The sequence below is a fragment of the Aulonocara sp. 'chitande type north' Nkhata Bay genome, linkage group LG5 (genome assembly GCF_057382095.1).
Source record: "Aulonocara sp. 'chitande type north' Nkhata Bay isolate Kocher_YH1m ecotype deep benthic linkage group LG5, A_spYH_male_GT1.1, whole genome shotgun sequence".
NCBI classification, from domain to species: Eukaryota; Metazoa; Chordata; class Actinopteri; order Cichliformes; family Cichlidae; genus Aulonocara; species Aulonocara sp. 'chitande type north' Nkhata Bay.
In genome coordinates this window covers 45,204,155-45,225,448 of record NC_141348.1, presented here as the reverse complement: position 1 = coordinate 45,225,448, position 21,294 = coordinate 45,204,155, and the positions used below count along the sequence as shown (strand labels likewise).

Sequence of the window (21,294 nt, the reverse complement as noted above, 5' to 3'; positions counted from 1 at the left end):
ATCAGCACCGGCTCCCCTCAGGGCTGTGTTCTTTCTCCTCTGCTCTTCTCCCTGTACACCAACTGCTGCACCTCCACCCACCAGTCTGTCAAGCTAATCAAGTTCGCAGATGACACCACCGTTATTGGGCTCATCTCGGACGGGGATGAGTCTGCCTACAGGAGGGAGGTTGAACGTCTGGTGACCTGGTGCAGCCACAACAACCTGGTGCTGAATGCCCAGAAGACAGTGGAGATTATTGTGGACTTCAGGAAGCACACAGCCCCACTCCCCCCCATCATCCTGACTGACACCCCCATCACCTCTGTGGACTCATTCCGCTTCCTGGGTACCACCATCACCCAGGACCTGAAGTGGGAGCCCACCATCACCTCCGTCATCAAGAAAGCCCAGCAGAGGATGTACTTCCTGAGGCAGCTGAAGAAATTCAACCTGCCAACACGGACGATGATGCAGTTCTACACTGCAATCATCGAGTCCATCTCACCTCCTCCATCACCGTGTGGTACGCTGGAGCCACTATCAGGGACAAACAGAGACTGCAGCGTGTTGTGCGCTCTGCTGAGAAGGTGATTGGCTGCAGACTCCCATCTCTGCAGGATCTGTACACCTCAAGGACACTGCGGCGTGCAGCTCGGATCTCAGCTGACCCTTCTCACCCTGGACACAGTCTGTTTGACCTGCTCCCCTCAGGCAGGAGGCTCCGGTCCATCCGCACCAGAACCTCTCGCCATAAGAACAGTTTCTTCCCCTCTGCTGTTGAACACATGAACAATAACCACATGACTGTCCCCGCCACTAACACATGACCCTACGCTGTGTCACTGCATCATTCCATGTTTGGCACCGATCACCACCTGCACTCATGTATATATCTTTCTACGTAGCACTCATGTATATATCTCATGTATATATCTTTCTTTCTACATAGCACTTTAATTCTTATTGTTTGCACTGAAGCACCGCAGCAATTTCCTAATGTTGTAAACCTCAACATCTGGCAATAAACCCCATTCTGATTCTGATTCTGATATTTAAATGTTCTTTTGCTATTTCATCTAGGGTTTGAGAGTAACAAAATTTCTATTCTCTGTATGTCCTGTACATGTGGTAGAATTGACAAATAAAGTTGACTTTGACTTTGACTTTGACAAAGGTTGATTTTGTTTGGTCAGATGAGTGTCAGGGTGCTTGTGAAAGTGCTAAATCCCTCCTTTGCCACACCCCATGCTCGCTGCACCTGAGTTGACCTGACCTTTCAAATTGGAAGTTGGGGCTGGAGCAGTGCTGTTGCTGGAAGATGTGCAGGGTTTGGACCACCCTGTTTGCTATTTCTCCTGCAAGTTTAACAAAAATCAGCTCAATTATTCCACTATTGAAAAGGAAACTATGGGTTTGTTGTTGGCTCTTCAGCACCTCCAAGTTTACCTGCAGTCCAGTATTTTGCCTATCGTTGTGCACACTGATCGTTTTCCTTTCACGTATATTCAACCACAACCAGGGCCTCATGTGACAGGCTCTGCTGACGCAGGAATACACTCTAGACATTCAACATAAAAAGGGAACTGAAAATATTCTGGCCGATGACCTTTTCAGGTTGTATGATTTTGGTTTTTGGTTTTCATAAGCTGAAAAATGCTAAAATTTAAGTTTTCAGCAATGCTTACCATATTTAGAGAGCCCGATTGGCAACAAGCATTAAAAGTAATCTTCCCCTGATGTCTACTCTGAAATCACAGCAGCAGTAAATTTGCAGCAGGTCTGTGAAGCATGGAGTTACTGGAAGATTATGTCTTATTTATTATCTTTCAAAATACATAAGCATGTGTGTTAGCACTGACCTATCAAATCGTCCATACAGTCTTCCACAAACACCTGGGGAAAAAACAATAACCTGCTAAAGATTACATGTAGTAGATGAGCAGGTGCAAGCTGATAGTGTCACAGTAAGAAGATGCTCCAGTGACCGTGCAGAGTCACATTTAGTTAAATAACCAGAATATTAAAAAACATATAAACAGAGTTCATTGATACTGCTGCAGCCTCTAGAACAGGGGTGTCAAACTCAAATACACAGTGGGCCAAAATTCAAAACTGGAACAAAGTCGCGGGCTAACATTAATATTTATTGAAAAAAAAATCTTCCTCCAGATATAAGAATGAATCTTTTCTTATGGACTCAAATAAGTTTTGCTGGAAAACTGAATATGGAACAAGCAAAGCTTAATACTAAACAATATATATATTAGCTGTATAATACCAGTAGGCCAGCTCTAATAGTAATTTGGTATGGCTTCGCGGGCCAAATGTAATTAGGCTGCGGGCCAAATTTGGCCCGCGGGCCAGAGTTTGACACCTATGCTCTAGAAAGCAGAATAAGATACAGATCCCATACATAGCCAAAGTTACCTGAAAGCTCGTGGTTCACCTGAAAGTTAAAACCCAGCAGCTCCGGATCTACTTCCTAAACTTTGGACAGGAAGTAGATAAACAAACAGCAGTCTGGTCCATCTTTCCAACTTTTCTTTGTTTAAACGATTAACAAATGTATTGGCGAGCTGAGATTATGTGATTATTTTATACATAGAAACAAGCAACCAATCAGGTGAAAGCGTTTCCCAGCAGTGTGCCAGTTGGTGACAGTGTGGACAGATGTTTGCCGTGCAGAATCTGTCACGTAAATCGTACCATCATGGGTGCGGCCGCTGAGCTCTGTACACAATAATCCTTTGCTGTGAGCCTCCAGCTGGTGGTTTAAATCTTTATGTTTACTTTTTATTCACATTTTGATGAATACTTTAAATGTTCTGCTGGTTGTGACTCTGGATTTCTCGCAGCTTCATTTGGTTCCAGTCCAGGCCCGGTCCGAGTGCGGCGACGGGGCACAGAGCTCGGAGTCGGAGTCTGACTCCCCCTCAGCGATGTAGGACCGGACGGCGGTGCAGCAGGCAGCTCCTCCCCCACCATGGCGATCTCCCAGGTTGTTGGAGGAGTAGAATCCATTGTTGAGGAAGTCCAGGTTGTCTCTGGACTGGGAGATGGAGAAGCCACTGAAAGAACGCTCCAGCTCCTCGTGGTCCACCGATGGAATGGAGATAGAGGTGTCACTGTCAGGCTTCCCCTCCTCGCCTCCTCCTCCCATCCCATTGGACCCCTCTCCTGCCCTCTCCTGTTTCTCCGCCCCCCCTCGGTCTCCGGTGCTGTGACGGTTCGATCGGTTCCCACTGTGTCTCTCCCCAGATGGAGGAGGGGGCAGTCGAACCAGTGACCCATCCCCCACTGGACTTGGAGTATTACCCTGGCTACGATGAGGAGGGGGCGGAGCCTGCTGGTGGAGCTGGGAGCTGATGGGCTGCCAGGAGGTGGAGGGAGGACATGTGGGGGCATTGTAGTTCCTGTGTCCGGTGGAACTGCTGGAGCGAACCATCTTCGTCACAACCCGAGCCTTCTCCACATGTTCACCTGGCAACCCTCTGTGCAAGATGTAAACACATTAGTAAGTAACCGCCATTTTATCAACAGGAAGTTCTGAGATTATCAAAAGGAAGTTGTTTATGAACAGCCAGATCTGAGGTCAAGTGGAAGATAACAGATTCCTTTTTGCTAAAGCATATAGTTAAGGCTGGACCAGGTGACCCTGAATCCTCCCTTAGTTATGCTGCAATAGACGTAGGCTGCCGGGGATTCCCATGATGCACTGGGTGTTTCTGCTTCACTCACTATGTGTTAACAGACCTCTCTACATTGAATCATATCTGTTATTAACCTCTGTCTCTCTTCCACAGCATGTCTTTATCCTGTCTTCCTTCTCTCACTCCAACCAATCACAGCAGAAGGCTCCGCCCCTCCCTGAGCCTGGTTCTGCTGGAGGTTTCTTCCTGTTAAAAGGGAGTTTTTCCTTCCCACTGTCGCCAAAGTGCTGCTCATAGGGGGTCATATGATTGTTGGGTTTTTCTCCGTATGTATTATTGTAGGGTCTACTGTACAATATAAAGCACCTTGAGGCAACTGTTGTTGTGATTTGGCGTTGTATAAATAAATTGAATTTAATTGAATTGGATGGTCGGGCCTTTAGGTCAGGTTCAAGTTAGATTAAAATTGGGAAATATTTATTATATTTTTCTCATCACTACTGTGACTTTGATGACGCTACCCTTGACTTGTATTTTCATTTACACTAATGACATGATGAACGAATAAAAAGACACTGACTGCATGATCTTGGCGATGGATTGGCTCTTCTCCAGCTGATCCACTGGACTGTGATAGGGTGGTGCTGGGTCTGGCTCCTTGGATCCAAAGTAGGCGTCGGTCTCAGCCTGAGGGATTCCCATTCGCTGGATATAGATATTAACCAAAAAGTCGAGCTTTCTCTCCATGGACAGGACCTAAGTGAGAAAACACCAGCAAAACAGACTCATGTTTGAAACCATAGCAGAAAAGCCACCAGGTGTACTCTTTATAGTCTGTTTTGTTACCTGCTTCTCCACCTTCCCCAGGCGTCCCATCATGCTCGGGTCTTCAGGTAGCTCCTCACTGGCTGCTTTGGGACGATCCTTATCTGCAATTGGTGTTCCTCTGCCAACGATCTGATCCACCCTGCCAGTCAGGAGACAGAGTGAGTCAAGCCATTCAAAACCTCATAAAGTCTTACTTTACGCAGTTTTACCTAGACTGGAGGTTCTTGATACGGGCGAGCATGTCCAGGTGTCCGGCTGAATACTGTTCAATCACATCCATGACATCATAGGGACGAAGACTTTCCTTAAATTTCCTCTTGGATACCATGAAGCGCATGATGCTAAGAGAGGAAACAAGACAGCCAGCAGTCACACCACATAGACTTGTCTGAAATCAAAAACCCGAATCTGAATACTTAGAAGATATTCTGGGGCTTTTCTGTACAGGGTGCTGTGTGGTTTCTTTATCCAAGTCCTGGTGACTAGTTTGAGTTGCACGCTGTTTACCGGCATGCTTTGGCATGAGTGCCTGGATTGCTAATGAGGTCAATCAAGTCTTGACCACATCCATCTACAGTCTGTGGAATGGAGATAAGGAATGGTCCATATCTCTGCTTCAGTCCTGAAAACTGTGGCTCACAGTCCTGCTGATAAGCTCTGGGCTCAGGGTCACCACAATGGAGAAACATGTTAAAAGTAACGGTTTGAGCTTGGCCCAAAGATGAAGACCAGATCAAATCTACAAAGAGCAGGCAAAGACTGTTTCGTTCTCTGACAGTCGAGTCAACCAGAACTTTGAATGGTTATCTTTAAAAACGTCAGCGATACCTGGGAAAGAACAGTAACGTTAGGGTAGGCCACATTGTGTTCATCCTTTTATCACACTTTGTAGACATTTATATATTCCATCCATCCATTCGCTTCCGTTTATCCTTTTCAGGAAGCTATCCCAGCTGTCTTAGGGCGAGAGGCGGGGATACCCTGGACAGGTCGCCAGTCTGTCGCAGGGCTACACACAGAGACAGACAACCATTCACACTCACATTCACTCCTGCATTCACACCTTTGGGCCATTTAGTTTCCGATTAACCTATCCCCACTGACTGCATGTCTTTGGACTGTAGGAGAACCCACACAAACACGGGAAGAACATGCAAACTCCACACAGAAAGACCCCAGCCTGATGGTGGAATTGAAGTCAGGACCTTCTTGCTGTGAGGCAACAGTGCTAACCACCGTGCTGCTCCATGATATTTCTATATCTTACTACAATGTTGGTTTTATTCTGTGCCTTGTAGAAGGTGGGTCATGGAAGTCCTGGAGGTAGGGCCCCTCCATTCCCACATGCTTCAGGATCAAAACAAACATGGAAGCTAGCCCACAGCTTGTTTGTTTACATGCTGTTTCTTAGTCTCTGCTCTGAAGTGAGCTGAGGGGGGTAGCATACAGCATACAGCAAACTAAGGACAGCCAACACTTCTGGAGATTCAGTGTACGTCCTGAGGGAAGATGGTTCTCTTTGAGGAGGTTTTATTTCTACTGGAGCTGCTGCATGTCTCAGAATTTAGTTCTGATCCAGATTCCAGAACCAGACAGCTGGACTGCTGGAGAGCTGCTGAGGCAAGACCTGAAACTTCAGATAACTGATATGCCTGAATACACCAACAAAAAACACATGAGAAATGATAATAACAATAATAATTGTAATGTCTTAGCAGAGGTGCTTTTACAACACAACAGAACACAGTGAAACAACATAAAGCAATGAAGCTAACTGAGGTCAGACTGACTGCTCTTACCCAACAGCTGATGGGGACCTTTGACCCTGGGGTGAGTAGAAATTTAAAAAAAAATACAAAAAAAGAAATAAAAGTAATGTGAATAAAAACATGATTCAGTGCAGAATAAACAGCAAATAAAGGGTGAGCAAAGCGATGAATGGTGGCAGAAAAACGAATATTTGCAGGAAACTGTTCGTACCAGATGGCTCTAATGGTAACCTTTAACGCTGGGGTCAGGTCCTGAGGGACAAACTCACAGTGGCAGCTCTTGTTGTCATCAGCCATTTCTTCTCCAGGAAGGCTGGCCTCTAAAACGGCAACAAACACAATGGGTGTAATTGACCACACACACACGGGACTGCAGAACCTGTGGGACCCAACATGTCATTACAACCAGAGACCTCAAACTAGTTCACCTGATGTCTGGACAAAAAAAACAAACAAACAACTAAAACAAAACTAAAATGTTGTCACAAACATGACCTGCAGGTGGCAATACAGCCCCTCACGTCATAATGCCCAACAAGACGCCACTGCATGTAAACAAAGTAGGAAATGTGACTCACTTTTATCCTGCTGAAACGCTCATGGTAACCAAAGCTCTGCACACAGACTGAAACCCCATGTCCCTGTTTACCTCTGCCCTGATGGCCTCCCTCTGTGTATTCTGGTGTGTGTGAGTGTGTGCTGACCTGGGGAGCTCTTCTGTCTGAACTCTTCATCCTGCATCTCTATCAGCACTACAGGAGGAAGAGGAGAGAGGAAACACCTTCATCACGGAAGATCACACTCATCATCACAGTCACCCAGAAAACCAAACAATTACCAAATTTTATACCTGCAAGTGTTAGCCTAGATTAGCACACACCGAATGTGCTACCCTAGCTTAGCACATCGAATGCGTTAGCCTAGCTTAGCACACACAGAATGTGCTAGCCTAGTTTAGCACACACAGAATGTGCTAGCCTAGCTTAGCACACAGAATGTGTTAGCCTAGCTTAGCACACACAGAATGTGCTAGCCTAGCTTAGCACACACAGAATGTGCTAGCCTAGCTCAGTGTGACTGGAAGATGAGGAACGCTGTGATCTGAAATGGATGCAGAGCTTAAACTTGACAGTCAGGTTGTAAGATCTAGCTTTTTTTAATGTGAGGCACTTCATCTAAAATAGACCCTATTTTATCAAGGAAGCTTTTTGAGACGGTAATCCATGCCTTTGATACATCAAGGCTGGATTACTGTAACACACTTTATTGTGGGGTTAGTGATGCATCCATCAGGCATCTGCAGGTTGCGCCTAATCCTAACCCTGCAGTGCGACGTTTAACTGGCACATAAAAATCTGAGCACATTTTTAATTAACTCATTTCAGGATCCTTTATAAATCTCTTAATGGCCTGACTGCCCCCCTCCCCCAAACTACTACAGCCATATACACCTGCCCGCTCCCCTAGGTCTGCCAATCAGCAGCTCGTTAAGGTACCAAAGACTAACTATAAATTTAAAGGTGGCTGTGGTTGTGCTGTAGCTGCTCCAAAATTGTGGAATGATCTGCCCTCGCACGTTAGGCAGGCCTCTTCTCTTTCTGACTTTAAGACTCTTCTAAAAACACATTTTTTATTTCAAATTGCTTTATAAAGGTGGTATGGTAAATGGACCCAACAATGGACTATGGGAAGCGCTTCGGCTCCCTTAAGGCCAAAACAGAGAGCATGAGGAGGAGCTTCTTCCCTCAGGTATCTGGTCCCTCAACCAGGTGTAGGACTGGACTCTCTCTCATTCCTGTACATCAGCAACTGTTTATTCCCACACGGTTTATTTGCACAGTTTTATAACTTCTTAAATTTGTTTATCTGCACATTCTATTTGTTTTTATTTATAATTTTTTACCTTCAATTTTACTGTAAATTTTTACATTTTAAACGTGTATATTATGAAAATTTCTGGCTAGTTTAGTTTTATGTTTAGTTTTTTATGGTCGGGCATTGCACAGCAACAAGCATTTCACTGCATGTCGTACTGAGTATGATTGTGTATGTGATAAATAAAATTTGAATGTGTAAATATTAGAAGCAGAGGGAAGTTTATTTGAAGAGCAGAACCAAAGGGATCCCACGAGCTTTTCTATAACGCTGGAAACAGAGGGTTTGCGTGAACTTTACATGAACGCCTTGAACTTGAATGCTAGAAGTCTGATATCACGTCTCAGATTACAGTTCCTGAAACATCCTATCCGGTCGTTAAGTCTGACGTCACTAGCCGTGTCTGGACCTAAACTCCGCTGCAGGTCCATATATCAAACGATCACTGTGGCATTACTGAGAGTTGAAAAACTGTCTAAAGTCTTTCATCTTTAATAAAATGATCAGCGTTCTGATCTACCAGGTGTAACAATTGAGTTTAACATCCAGGCATCCATGAAAACGGAATTTATGACATTTAACGGAGTTAGAAGTTAGCAGGGAGTTAGCTCGCTAGCTTCTATCTAAATACAATATAGCATGTCCTGACTGCGGGGTTTTGGAAACAAATTAAAACGTACAGCTCTGTTATCACTTCCAGCATAAATAAAGACAGAAAATTAAACAGCAGTGACGTTTGTAGGGTTACTGAAGTTTGGCTAGCTGGTATATAATGATGTGCTACGTGACCGCTAGCGACACAGCTATGTTAGCATAATATAAACAAGCTAACTTTTTCCACTCGATAAAAGTTAACGTGAGTGTTCTCGGTGGTCAGGAACAAATGTAATCGCATGGCAGGATGCTGTAAAAGGACCAAACTTCAGCCAGGAGAACAACTGAGATAATCCATCCACAATACAAGGTTAGTCATTCATATACTGCTGCATGGGCTGGGCTGTAGTTACATCCTAAGGTTTTAAAAACTGAGCTTAAATAAATGATTAGTGGTAATAAAAGCCGAGGGAGGTCAACAGTGATCACTGACTGTTTTAGGAGCTTTTTGAGATTAAATAGAAGAAAATACAAAACATTAATTATGTTAACAACACAAAAGCCATATTAAACGCAGACTACTTTAGGCCCGGAAGTAGGATTCGTCGCGTCATCACTGAACAACCGGATAGCTAACTGCTCATTAAAGGGACGTCCACACAGGAAGAGGCTGCACAGCCAACGGAGAACATAAATATCAAAAGCATTCAGGTAAACAATGACACGTGAAATGACTTCGAGGTGGGCGGGTCCTTTTGTTAACCGCCTAAACCCAAACTCTTTCATGGCAGCATTTTTAATTTCTCTTTGCTATTTGGGCTGATTGGGACCTGATGAATGTAAAAACAAAGAATTACCTGATTTTTTTTTTTACTGGATTTTTGTTTCTGAGAAACATGAGATCGACATAAGAGAACATTAGTTTCAAATTTCGATCGAGCAGTGGCAGTATAATGTCCTCGTAAGTGGATATCAGGCACTTGTAGAGCAACATTTAGTATTTTAGTCTAGACGACCCAAAATGTGATGTCCACATACAGTATGTGGACGCCAGGTCCTAGGAGGTTAAACTGATCTCAGCTTTGAGGACAGAGAGGAACCACTGACTGACACAGAAGAAGGGGGAAGTCCACCAGAGGATCATCCGACTGTCAGCTACAAATGCATCCACTGTGGGCAAGGTTTGAGAGTCTGCTCTAAATGCTGATATAAAAACCATTGAAACTGTAGCTAGAACCAGTTAAACCAGTCAGAATCATTCACACACCAAGACTCCACTGATGCTCAGATGATGAGCGTGGATCAGTCACACCTCCAGTTTCCTCTCACGACCTTCTCCTCTTCCCTCTTTCTTTGTTTTTCCCCTCTCTCATTTGTCCTGCATGTGTCACAGTGACCTCAGGTGATGTCTAATGAAAACAAAGAGCTGGGTTCCTCTTCCATTTTTGTAGAAGAAATTCTTTATTTGACACAAATGTTCGTCCCACAGCAGTGTGGAAACGGCTCCGGCCATGCTCACATCCACTGTGAAGCCTTGCACATTTGCACCTGTACCATTGTAGTGTTGTGAGCCCACACATGGCGCCATGGTACTTTTTTTATGTCCGATACCGATATCATAAATATGGATCTGCCGATACGATATGATTTGTTTTTTTAATGTCTCGCTGTTCATACTCACATTTTAAAAAACAAAACAAGCTGTTCTGTTACACTGTATGCAAAAAATACACCACACCCCAAACATTTCACAGTTCAGCAATAATGATCTTTGTATTTACATATTTAGGAGAACTTTAAATCTAAGTATTTAAAGTAAAATTCAAAAATAATTTAAATTGCAATTTTATGCAGATTTCAAAAAGGTCTTTGTTCTGAAAAAAGTGCAATATCAGCACAAAATAATCTTTATATTCAACAACTAAAAAAGTGGAGCCTTTTACACTTAAAGCTGAACATAAACAGACATCCAGAGTGGAAAACAGTGCAAATAAATGCAAACACTTCATGACACTCACCTTTGATCAGGATGGATGTCAGTGTGAGCTGTTTCTATCACTTTTAACCTGAGGCTAAATTTTGTGTCATTTACATACATATAAACACTTATTTTTAATAGTTTTTTTCTGAACCATGAAACTGTTTGGCCATGTGTCGTCCCTGCGTCGGGAGCACATGCTGGGCTCTCCAAATCACACACAAACAGTATCCCACATTCCTGATTTTTAGTTCACAGACACTTCTTATAACGACTAACTTCTCCTGAAACGTTGGAGGGTTTTATACAGTAAAGTCACAGGATAAAAATAATTATCAGTCATTTGTTAAAATAATAATTTTCTGTTGTAACCCTCAAACTGAATGGTAATGTAACCACAAATATTTTTCACAAAACTAAAACACACTACTTCCACATCTAATGTCTTTACTCAGACTAAACTGGATCCGCACTCCGTGTCGGCGAATGCTCGCAGCATGGGGGCGGCGGGTTTGTCCCCGATATCCGATCCAGTAATTTAGGTCAGGATCGGATCGATACCGATGCTGTATATCGGATCGGTCCGGTCCAGAAGAGTTTGTTCACCCTGAGTCATCATCACTGGAGCTCAGATTCCTAATTTCACCTTTGATTTTAATCTGATGATCGAACTCTGACCGGACAGATCAGAGGAAGTTTGCTGATGGAGGTGAGACAGCAGCAGACTCTGGATCAGTTTGAATCCAATAAAAACTGTCCTGCCATGCAGGTGAACCCTGATTCGCTGATTCCTTCGGGTGGATTCGGTTCCAGGCTGACAAACACGATGATGATGATGAAGTCTTTTAAACCAAACATTTAATCTCAAAATAACAGCAGTTTAGTGACTAATGCTTAAGTAAAGACAGACCACATCTTACAGAGTGTCCTGGCAAACAGGACAAGCTGCTGATTTTTCTGAACATGTGATTTTAGTGCAGATTTTTGGGCGACTGGTATCGACACTGCTCAGCTTGGCCGGTCTTACCTTCAGAGTTCTGACGGGATGCTGCTCCCCGGATCCTGAAGGCCTGCCTAGTTCTGCTGCGTTCTCCAAAGCTCCAGCTCTTTGGAACCTTGCTGGGACTCTCTTCCAAATTGGGCTCTATGCTGGGGGACCGCCGCAAGGCCTGGACTCCCCCAGGACCTCCAGGTACTCCAGGACCAATGCCAGGAGCAGGACCCATTCCAGGTGCAACTCCTGGGCGAACGGGAGGAACCAGTAAGAAGGAAGGAAGACAGAGTGCTACTTCAGGTCCTGATTACAAGTAACGTTCTTTGCTTAAATGGCTCCTCCTGGATATGACTGCCAGTCCTTGATGTGCACAAACCAGTAACCACCAGCTCACAGGGGTGCAGTGGTTACCTATGTTGCCTCACAGCCTGAGAGTCCTGGGGTTCCACCCATCCTATGAAATAGGCCGACCCCCCCCCATCACCACCAACGATCAGTGGATGGCGTGTTGTCTGACTCTGTGTTTAAAGACTCATTTAGCACGTAGATGACATCAGTATCAGGATTACTCCCAGACCAAAAACATGAACGTTAAAAAATATCAACACCCACCGTGCTGAGGAGAACCTTTGCCTTTGGTTCCTGAACTCCGAGGAGACGAGAAGACCCTCTCCTTTAGACTCACCTTCTGACTGTGGGAGGGAGGAGAAAGACCAGGAGATTTTAGTCACCTCTGGAAAATGATCAGCTCTTAAATCCCTTTGGGTTATGGTCATATAATTACATAACTAACCAAACAGATACACTTTAGTCCTCATAGGTGATAAAAACTAAGGAGCTTGGAAAGAAAAAGACTGGAAGACATTTCACGTCTCATTCAACAGTGTTATTCAGATGTGAGACCTCACCCCATCAGGTTTGGTCTTACAGTGGTTTCACCCGAAACCTCTGGTGATAACGACCGACACCTTTTTTCACTCCTTGGCTCATGAGATGAGGAACGTGATTAATAATGGGTCAACGAATCTCAACCAAGACACCTCTTTGATAAGAGGTGCATGGTCATCACAAACATGTAAGAATTCCAGGTGCTTTCTTTCCAAGCTCCTCATAGTACCATGACAGACACACAGGTGTTAAACCTGGAAATATTTCTTTGTTCCCTGATTGCAGAGACTCAGAGGAACCATTTAAAACAAATTTAGGGTGATTGCTGCTGATGACTTAGACAACAGAGGGTTCACCTCTTGAACTTCACCAAAGGAAATATTCAAATAGAAGGATGTAAGGCAACATGGATCTAAAAGGCTTTTTGTGACAGCTGAACGTTTCTAAAGCAATGGTTGAATAAGATGTTGGGAAATCTGATGTGAGTCCTTGGAGAAGAGACCACGGACCTGGGAGAAGGTTCAGGCTGAACATCCTTCCTGCAGGGAGATAAAGATTGCCATTAATCACTGACTTTAAAGACGATTATTCATCAGATTATTAAAGATTATTATTGTTCTTCAGTTAAACACCAATGAGCCAAACAGTGACATGGTCAGCATGACATCACCCTTTGGTTTTGGATGTTCTAAATTCAATTCAGTTTAGTTTTATTTATTTAGCTCCAAATCACAGCACCAGTCGCCTCAAAGCGCTTTGTATCGTAAGGTCAAGACTCTAGAATCATATGACCCCCTATGAGCAGCACTTTGGCGACAGTGGGAAGGAAAAACTCCCTTTTAACAGGAAGAAACCTCCAGCAGAACCAGGCTCAGGGAGGGGCGGGGCCATCTGCTGTGATTGGTTGGGGTGAGAGAAGGAAGACAGGATAAAGACATGCTGTGGAAGAGAGACAGAGGTTAATAATAACTATTAAATGCAAAGTGTCTGTTAGCATTTTAGCTCCTGAAATGTTCTCAGGTGTTCTCAGGTTAGTTCGAGGAGGGTTTTTGGCTCACTGGTGCAGTTATGGTGCAGTCGTTGTGTGGAAACTTTCAGACCTGAATGAGAGTCCGGATTTGTTCTTGAGGTTCCTTAGTAAGTCCAACTGATTGAGAGGAGGGATCAACCTGCAGACACAAATTTTACAATCACACAGTTTCAGAATCCCTGAGGAGTGATTGGCTGCAGGTGCACAGGTGCAGTCTTACCTATACATGGGGACAGACACTGTCCTCTCGTAATAATCCCAGGTAGATGTCAGATCGGTTCGGCTCAGATTTGTGGCGTAAACCCTCCAGGCCGCCTGTCGACACAGGAAGGAAGCAGCTGACTCCTAAAAGGTCTCACGTGAGGGTGCCAGTGTAGATTCTCACCGCACAAAGTCAGTGTGATGTCAGAGCATGGGCTCACCTGTACGAGTCCTGCTGCGGGATTTCGTCTCTTCTCAAAGTGTTTCTGTCTGTGCTGCTCCTGAACCTTCAGAGCAAAGCCAGAACCCAGAATCCCCTGAAGAGAAACACAGACAGGTGAGCTGGTACGAACAGGTGTCTCAGGTAAACCCAGGTAGATAAAAAACTGACTCACAGCCGGCAGAGCAAAGAATGAAACTCCAATCAGAGTGAAGGTTGCAGCCAGCAGACGTCCATTCCAGGTGATGGGGAACTTGTCTCCATAACCGATGGTTGTCAAGGTGATCTGAGACACAAACAAACAGACTACATCGTCCCATCACGGAGGAGGAAACACCAGTTGTTTCAGCTCAGGTGTACACACCTGTACCACACCTGTGCTGGATGTTCTGTCTGTACTGATTAGGTGAACGTGTTTTTTACTGCCATGCTTTTAGTTCATGTATTTTGTTTTGCACTATGCATATTTTATATGTCATTCGGTCATTTATTGCGGGAATTCTCATGTAGGAACTTTTGTACTGCATTGGTTCTGCTGGTGCACCTGAGTGAGGTGCACGGCCATGTTGAAGCAGGAGAGGCCAATTTAAGTTGGAGGAAGTTCAAATGTTCTTAAAAGTATGTGTGACGTGCTCAAAGCATGGGTCAGCCAGCGAGGTATGTTGTAGTACAGCGGTCCCCGACCTTTTTTGCTCCACGGACGGTTTAATGTCAGACAATATTTTCACGGACCGGCCTTTAAGGTGTGGCGGATAAATACAACAAAATAAAATAATACAACCGAGACAAAAGCAGTGGGATTTTGTAACAATAAGCGTGAATTCACTGTGTAATTGTGTAACTTTATTAGCAGCGTCCTCCTGAAATGCACCAACAACACAGAGTAACATCCTCCTCTCTGCCCCTTAATGCTCTCCGGTTGCTATGGTAATGGATAAATATTTATTTCAAAATAAGACACACAACTATAACACGGGAAAGATCCAGGGAAACAGTTAACGATAAAAACCCTGAAAACCATAAATTTCACACCCGCTGCTGTAGATCATTTATGTCTCTGTTTCACCCGTCTTACTATTTCATTGAATTTTATGCTGTGTTTGAGTTCGACGGTGGCGTCATTTGTGATCAAGGTGATGCTGTAACAACATCAATCCCGAGATTTTACAGCTCAGTAAAGCCAACCTCATGCCATCAGCAAGTGATGCTGTTTATACCTGCTGCTTTGCAGCTCAGATAACTAATCACAGGCAAACAGCACCTCACCTGATCTCAGGTGAGGTGTGGGTGTGTATGTGCATTCATCTTACCAGTCCCCACCAGAGGGCGTCAGCATATGTCTCAAACTGTTCATTATCTTCTTTTTCTGCCAGGTAAACGAGGAAACTTGCCAGAATGAGACACAAGAAGCCGATATACCAGGCTGTGATCAGCTCCTGCAGTGGGCGAGAGACTAGAGGGTAAAGTCAGGACAGAGGAGAGCCCGGGAGGCATCCTGCTCATGTGCTGAAACGCCTCAACTGGCTTCTAGTAGCACAGCAGCTACTTTAAGCTCCTCCACAGCTCGAGGTTCAGAATCTATGACACACTGAAAGTTAAGGATATTCCCTTAAGACTAATTTCCTCGTCCGTTAAGAGAAAAAAACAACTACACCTGTGAACTAGTCTAAAAGTAAGAAAAAAGTTTCGACTACATGACCTGACCGTTTATGACATCGAGTTTTGGAGGTGCCGGTCAGAGAGTGCACCCTGAATTTCTAAAAGTTTGTGGACTTGATGAATTTGAAGGGTGAGCCCTGCGTTTATGAGCTCTCCACCATGGACATGAAGCTGGTGCATGGTGACCTCTGCAGCACCAACTTGAATAGAATAAAATAGAATAGATCTTTATTGTCCTGTTACGAGAACAATAAAAGACAGTTTGGAATCTCTGTGTTAGCAGCCTGTAGATTTTTACATTGAAATTCCTTCAGAGAAACCAAAAAAGAGACTTAACGATGTTCCTGCACAGATCTGTACAAGTTATATACGCCATATAAAGGAGCAGCGTGATGATCGGTGGTAGTGCACACAGGGAGAGACCAGAGGTAGGAATGTTGGTTCCATTATAATAAATACAGTGAAAATGTCCGTACACGTTAACAGCACAGTCGACGTTAAATCAGGGTGGAGGCAGGACATGATGGGCTGGAGGTAGCTGGGCTCTGCTGGTTGGCAGTGTAAAGGTTTCACTGGAAGAAGGTTTCTGGATTGTTTTCCACAAACCTTTTCTCCGTACATATTGCAGTTGATTGTGTTGGTCCTTCTCCAGTTGTTGCGTCTGAGGTGGACAACTTCATCCCCAGATGTAACTAACCCAGATGCTCCTTAGTTGACTGGCTAGTTGAGGGTTAATGTTTTTCAAAATCATTTTAACAGCATCACCTCAAATCAAATCAAATCAAATCACTTTTATTGTCACATCACATGTGCAGGTACATTGGTACAGCACATGTGAGTGAAATTCTTGTGTGCGAGCTTCACAAGCAACAGAGTTGTGCAAAATACAATAATGTAAACAAGCAAAATACAAGAATGGCTACATCTGAAACTAATAAATATATGTACAATATATTAGAGATGGCACGATACCACTTTTTTATGTCCGATACCGATACCGATGTCATGAATTTGGATATCTGCCGATACCGATATGAATCCGATATAGTGTGTTTTTTAATCAATAAAACTGTTTTTTAATATCTTGCTGCATTTTGTATAAGTTCATAGTCAAGTTTAAATAAACAACAGCACTAAAGCTATTCTGTTATACCTGTGTGTAAAAAGTACACTGCGCCCAAAATATTTCATAGTTCAGCAACACTGATCAATCTAATAAACTTAAACCTGCTCCATCCTTCCTATTCTGGTATTTTAAAGAGTACTTAGCAGAAATATTAAGCAACCTAACTAATAGGGTTGCAAACTACCAGCAAAAAAAAATAAAAAATAGGGAACCACCCTCCACCCTCCACTTTGTGATGCTTAATCGATGTAATCAACTTTAATTTGATGCAGTGTGAAAAAAAAATGCACAGAAATAAATTATTTTTTCAAGAATAATTAAATAGATTCAACATCTTTCTTCAACAGAATTGCAGACTGCACAGATGGTACCTTCCCAAAGGAAAAAGTACTATAGCTTACTAGGGTATATTAGACTTAACAGTTACTATATACAGTAATGGACTTCTATACATTTTACATCAGATTAAAACTTTGGGTGTCAGATAATTATTTATTAAAAGCTCGACATTTTAAATGAGAATAAGAAAGAAAAGTGTGTCTTTGTGCCCCCTTTTCCCTGTTAATGCCCTATCGGCCCCCCTGGCTAAACTTTGCTAGATCCGCCCCTGCACAGTTACCAGCGTCAGCTACGTAGAAAAAGATCCTGGTGTAGAAAGTAATATTAAATACATTCTAACAACAGCTTATCAAGCTTAAACGTGCTGCTGTTGTTCAGCCGCTGGTTTCCTCTTTCTGGTGCAAAGTGGGCCAAAAACAAACAAGAGAGACGTACTCCCGACAGAAAAGCCGATCAGCTGATCATTAAGCAGTTTCATGAAGTAGCGGCAGGAGAGAGAGAGAGAGAGGCACTTGCTCCATATATCAGTTGTTAAGCTTAACGCTGGAATGCTTTACAAACATTCAGAGAGGAACTTACACACTTGCTTTACTTCTCTCTGGGATAACTTCCTCGGAGATGAAATGCTGGTTTGGTAGCGAGACTACAAATACACACAGCCGCTGTATCACGTGACCACACTGCTCCGACGTGCTACGGTTATGAGACGAGTTACGCCATGTCGCAAGTTTTGTGAGGTGCTTTTTTGATATTTAATGGATCGATTACATTTTTTATTTCTCGCCGATATCCGATCCAGTAATTTAGGTCAGTATCGGACCGATACCGATACATAATATCGGATCGGTCCATCTCTACAATATATAATAGTATATGCATTTCTGGATGTGTATACTAAATATTTTTCTACGTGTGTGTGTGTGTGTGTGTGTGTGTGTGTGTGTGTGTGTGTGTGTGTACACATATTTTACAAATTAAATAGAGTAAACAATAAATAACTTATAGTTGGCTTCCAGCGTTTGCAGAGTGATTGATACGTGTAGGCAAAGTCTCTGATGCTCTCAGCCTCTTTTTGGACTGTGCTCCGCACTCTCTCAGCCAGCTCATCCTCATAGTCTCCTGACAGGAACGCATTATTTCCAGGTTTGGATTTTATGGGATCCCTTGAAGTTCCAGGTAGAACATTACAAAGAGTAGCCATAAGCCCCTCGTCAGTGAGTGGGTTGAGGCCCAAGAAGTCTTCCCCCCTCTCTACGTACTGAAGAGGATCAGACTCATCAGCTTTTCCAAATGTTGGAAAAGGCACTTTGATAGGCCTCTTCCCCCCATTCTACTCCTCGTTTCACCTCGGACGGTTAGCTGGTTACAACCTGGGTTGGACAGCCACTCTTAGATGTTTCTCTCCAAATATGTCGTCTGAATAGGTTTGCAACCCTGCATGTCCAGGTGCCGGGACAGAGAGAAGGATCCTCTTTTATCGGTTGGATGACATCAGGTATGAGTTTTGTGGTTATTTGAGTGTACTGGTCCTTTAAACTTCACTCGTTTGACAAGTTGTTTTCTGTGAGATTTGTGTTCATTTGTTCCATTTGAAAAACTGTTTTTTTTGTGTGTTCAGTGCTCGTTTTTAGCTCCTCCTCCTAGTCGTGTTGGTTCTCCACAGTTATTTAGGCCGTTCCAGAATATCCTGATCAGCAATATTTGATGACGTGAACAGATTCACTTCCTGTGTTCTTTAATCGATTTTCCAGGAGGAGAGTTGGACAAGTTTAAAGGAGCACCGAGCTCACTCAGATCCATAGCCCGCAGTGAATTATGGGAGGAGAGTTTCATTTGCTGATACCGTCTGGATTTCCAAGGGTGACCCAGCACTGGGAGCAGTTTTGTGTTTCTGTTGGGTTGTTTCAAATAAAGTTTTTTCTGTCTTTATTTAATGGGTTTATAATTAATGAATGAGTCCCATCCGAGGTGTCATTTTTCTATTTGTCAGTTTATATAATGAAGGTGTGGGGGTAGCAGTCAGGTACAGCAAACCTCACAAAGGATGTAAACATGTAACAGAGCTTACCACCCTCAGCATGAAACAAACCACGGTTTCTCTCATAAAACTCAAACGGATTCACACACTGAAAATACTCATCCTTTAACCTAAGTGTAGTTCACGGCTCATGTTTGGTCCACGTTTTATCGCTCACCAGTCCACTGCAGTGACAAACGAAAGGCGTCTCAAACCAGCTGTGCACAGCTGCACACAAAGTACAGCCTGGAGCAGCGCCTCACTGCCACCTCCATCCACAAAGAAATCCTCCTGCGTCAGAGCCAGACGATCCCCGGTGCTTTCCACTGGCGTGCTTCTTTTGAAGGCTGTCAGTGGGGCCTTCCACCCAGAAACACTGGGCTGGTCCGCTCCGTGTCGAGGACCACTCCAAAAGGAATTGGGGGTGTGGCAGTGAGTTTGCATGAGGCGATCCGAGTTCAGAGCAGCAGACAAGTGAGCACTGGCCATACGTTCATCCTTTGATGAACACGCATACGAAGTCAGATTCCTTTGCAGAACGTAGATAATTCAGCATCGTCAGCAGGTTCCATTCCACACAGGTTCTGGTCCGCACAATCACGCATTCGGATCCACACATGGCTGAACGTCTTCATGCGTTCTTAAGTCCTTTGTCAGTTCTCCCAGTCACAGCTCGCACTTTCGCTATACACCTAATGGCTCATAACAGCAGCCCCACTGTCCTGCGTCCCCACATGTCTACAAACCAAATCCAAAAGACTGGATGGTCAAACCCCCACGATCACTCCAAAGTCCAAGGTCCAACGATCACTCTGAGCCTGCTTCCTAACACTGGAGACCACAGGTGTCGAACTCCAGGCCTCAAGGGCCGGTGTCCTGCAGGTTTTAGATGTAACCTTGATACAACACAGCTGATTTGAAGGCTAAATGACCTCCTCAACATGTCCTGAAGTTCTCCAGAGGCCTGGTAATGAACTAATAATGTGATTCAGGTGTGTTGACCCAGGGTGAGATCTAAAACCTGCAGGACACCGGCCCTCGAGGCCTGGAGTTGGACACCCCTGCTGTAGACCAAACTTTCCTGAGATCTGGTCATCTTCCAGGATACTCTGACAGGTAAACAGTAGGGGCGCAGCGAAACACATAATTCACGGTTCGATATTTTTTTGATACAAAAAAAAATGTTCATGCTTTTTGAATTTATCATTTATTAAAATTATAAATATATATTTTAACTCAAACGTACAGTTTTTAAATTTAATGTTGCTGAAACAACAAAGGGATAAAATAATAAATCTATCTGATCGAGAAATCACTCACTGTTAACGAGCGTTAACGAGCTAACTGCGCTAACGCAGTAGTTCCCACCCATGTAATTGAGCATTGCGTGGCACATCCAACATACTGTTTTACTTTAGTCCATGACTCGCTTACCTTCAGGGTCATACGTCACATGAAAACCAAAATAGTTCCAAACGCCAGATCTGAATGAGGGTGGGGGAGGTTCAGTTTGCCATGTTGCAATGAGCTTAGCTTCTGTCTGCTAGCTTGCGCTGCGCTCAGTGAATCGACAGTGCAGCCTAGGCGGAGTAGTCGAACGCAGATCCACTGAGCACTCAACACAGACAGCATCGTCAGAAGAAAAGTTGATAAAATAAATTACAAATTTTGTATTGTTCGATACGTATGCGTACCGAACCGAAAGCACTGTATCGAACGGTTCAATATCGGTACGAGTATCGTTACACCCCTAGTAAACAGGTAACCAACAAAAATAGACTGACTCTAAATTTTATTTATACTCTTTTCTATTTTGAGGTATATGTGAAACATTGATCTAATCAATAACTCCGATCAATACAGATGAAAGTAATAAACCAATACTGCAGCTCAGTGTTGTGGTTTCTCTAATACTGTAGACCTGGTGGGGTTAAGCACAAGCTTTGACCTTTGACATCCATCAGTCTGGGTGCCAGCTGAGCTCAGTGGGTGAGCGGGCGACCACACAACTGCAGAGCAGCAGCTCGGGTTCGAGCCCGACCCGTGGCCCTTTGCTGCGTGCCATCTCCTCCCTTTCTATTCAACCTTCACTTTCAACATCCAATAAAGTCATAAATACTTTAAATAGTGGACCAATCTTAGAT

At 43.8% G+C, this 21,294-nt stretch overlaps 1 protein-coding gene across 4 annotated transcripts in view; it reads right to left on the bottom strand.

Moving 5' to 3' along the window:
- Positions 1 to 1,762: 1,762 nt before the first annotated feature.
- Positions 1,763 to 21,294, bottom strand: part of kcnq2b (potassium voltage-gated channel, KQT-like subfamily, member 2b) — a 29,361-nt gene continuing 9,829 nt past the window's right edge. Inside the window, exons 6-19 of one of the 4 annotated variants that reach the window (XM_086293817.1) lie at positions 15,320 to 15,445; positions 14,185 to 14,295; positions 14,011 to 14,106; positions 13,809 to 13,903; positions 13,659 to 13,727; positions 13,068 to 13,097; positions 12,283 to 12,362; positions 11,704 to 11,964; positions 6,934 to 6,981; positions 6,441 to 6,549; positions 4,670 to 4,801; positions 4,479 to 4,599; positions 4,213 to 4,388; positions 1,763 to 3,473 (exon numbers count right to left, since the gene is read on the bottom strand). In XM_086293817.1, the coding sequence (XP_086149943.1) occupies positions 2,840 to 3,473; positions 4,213 to 4,388; positions 4,479 to 4,599; positions 4,670 to 4,801; positions 6,441 to 6,549; positions 6,934 to 6,981; positions 11,704 to 11,964; positions 12,283 to 12,362; positions 13,068 to 13,097; positions 13,659 to 13,727; positions 13,809 to 13,903; positions 14,011 to 14,106; positions 14,185 to 14,295; positions 15,320 to 15,445 (2,088 nt within the window). In that variant the 3' untranslated portion in view covers positions 1,763 to 2,839. Of the gene's footprint in view, positions 3,474 to 4,212; positions 4,389 to 4,478; positions 4,600 to 4,669; positions 4,802 to 6,440; positions 6,550 to 6,933; positions 6,982 to 11,703; positions 11,965 to 12,282; positions 12,363 to 13,067; positions 13,098 to 13,658; positions 13,728 to 13,808; positions 13,904 to 14,010; positions 14,296 to 15,319; positions 15,446 to 21,294 lie in introns of all 4 variants that reach the window. The other 3 variants (XM_086293816.1, XM_086293815.1, XM_086293818.1) reach the window with 3 other exon arrangements.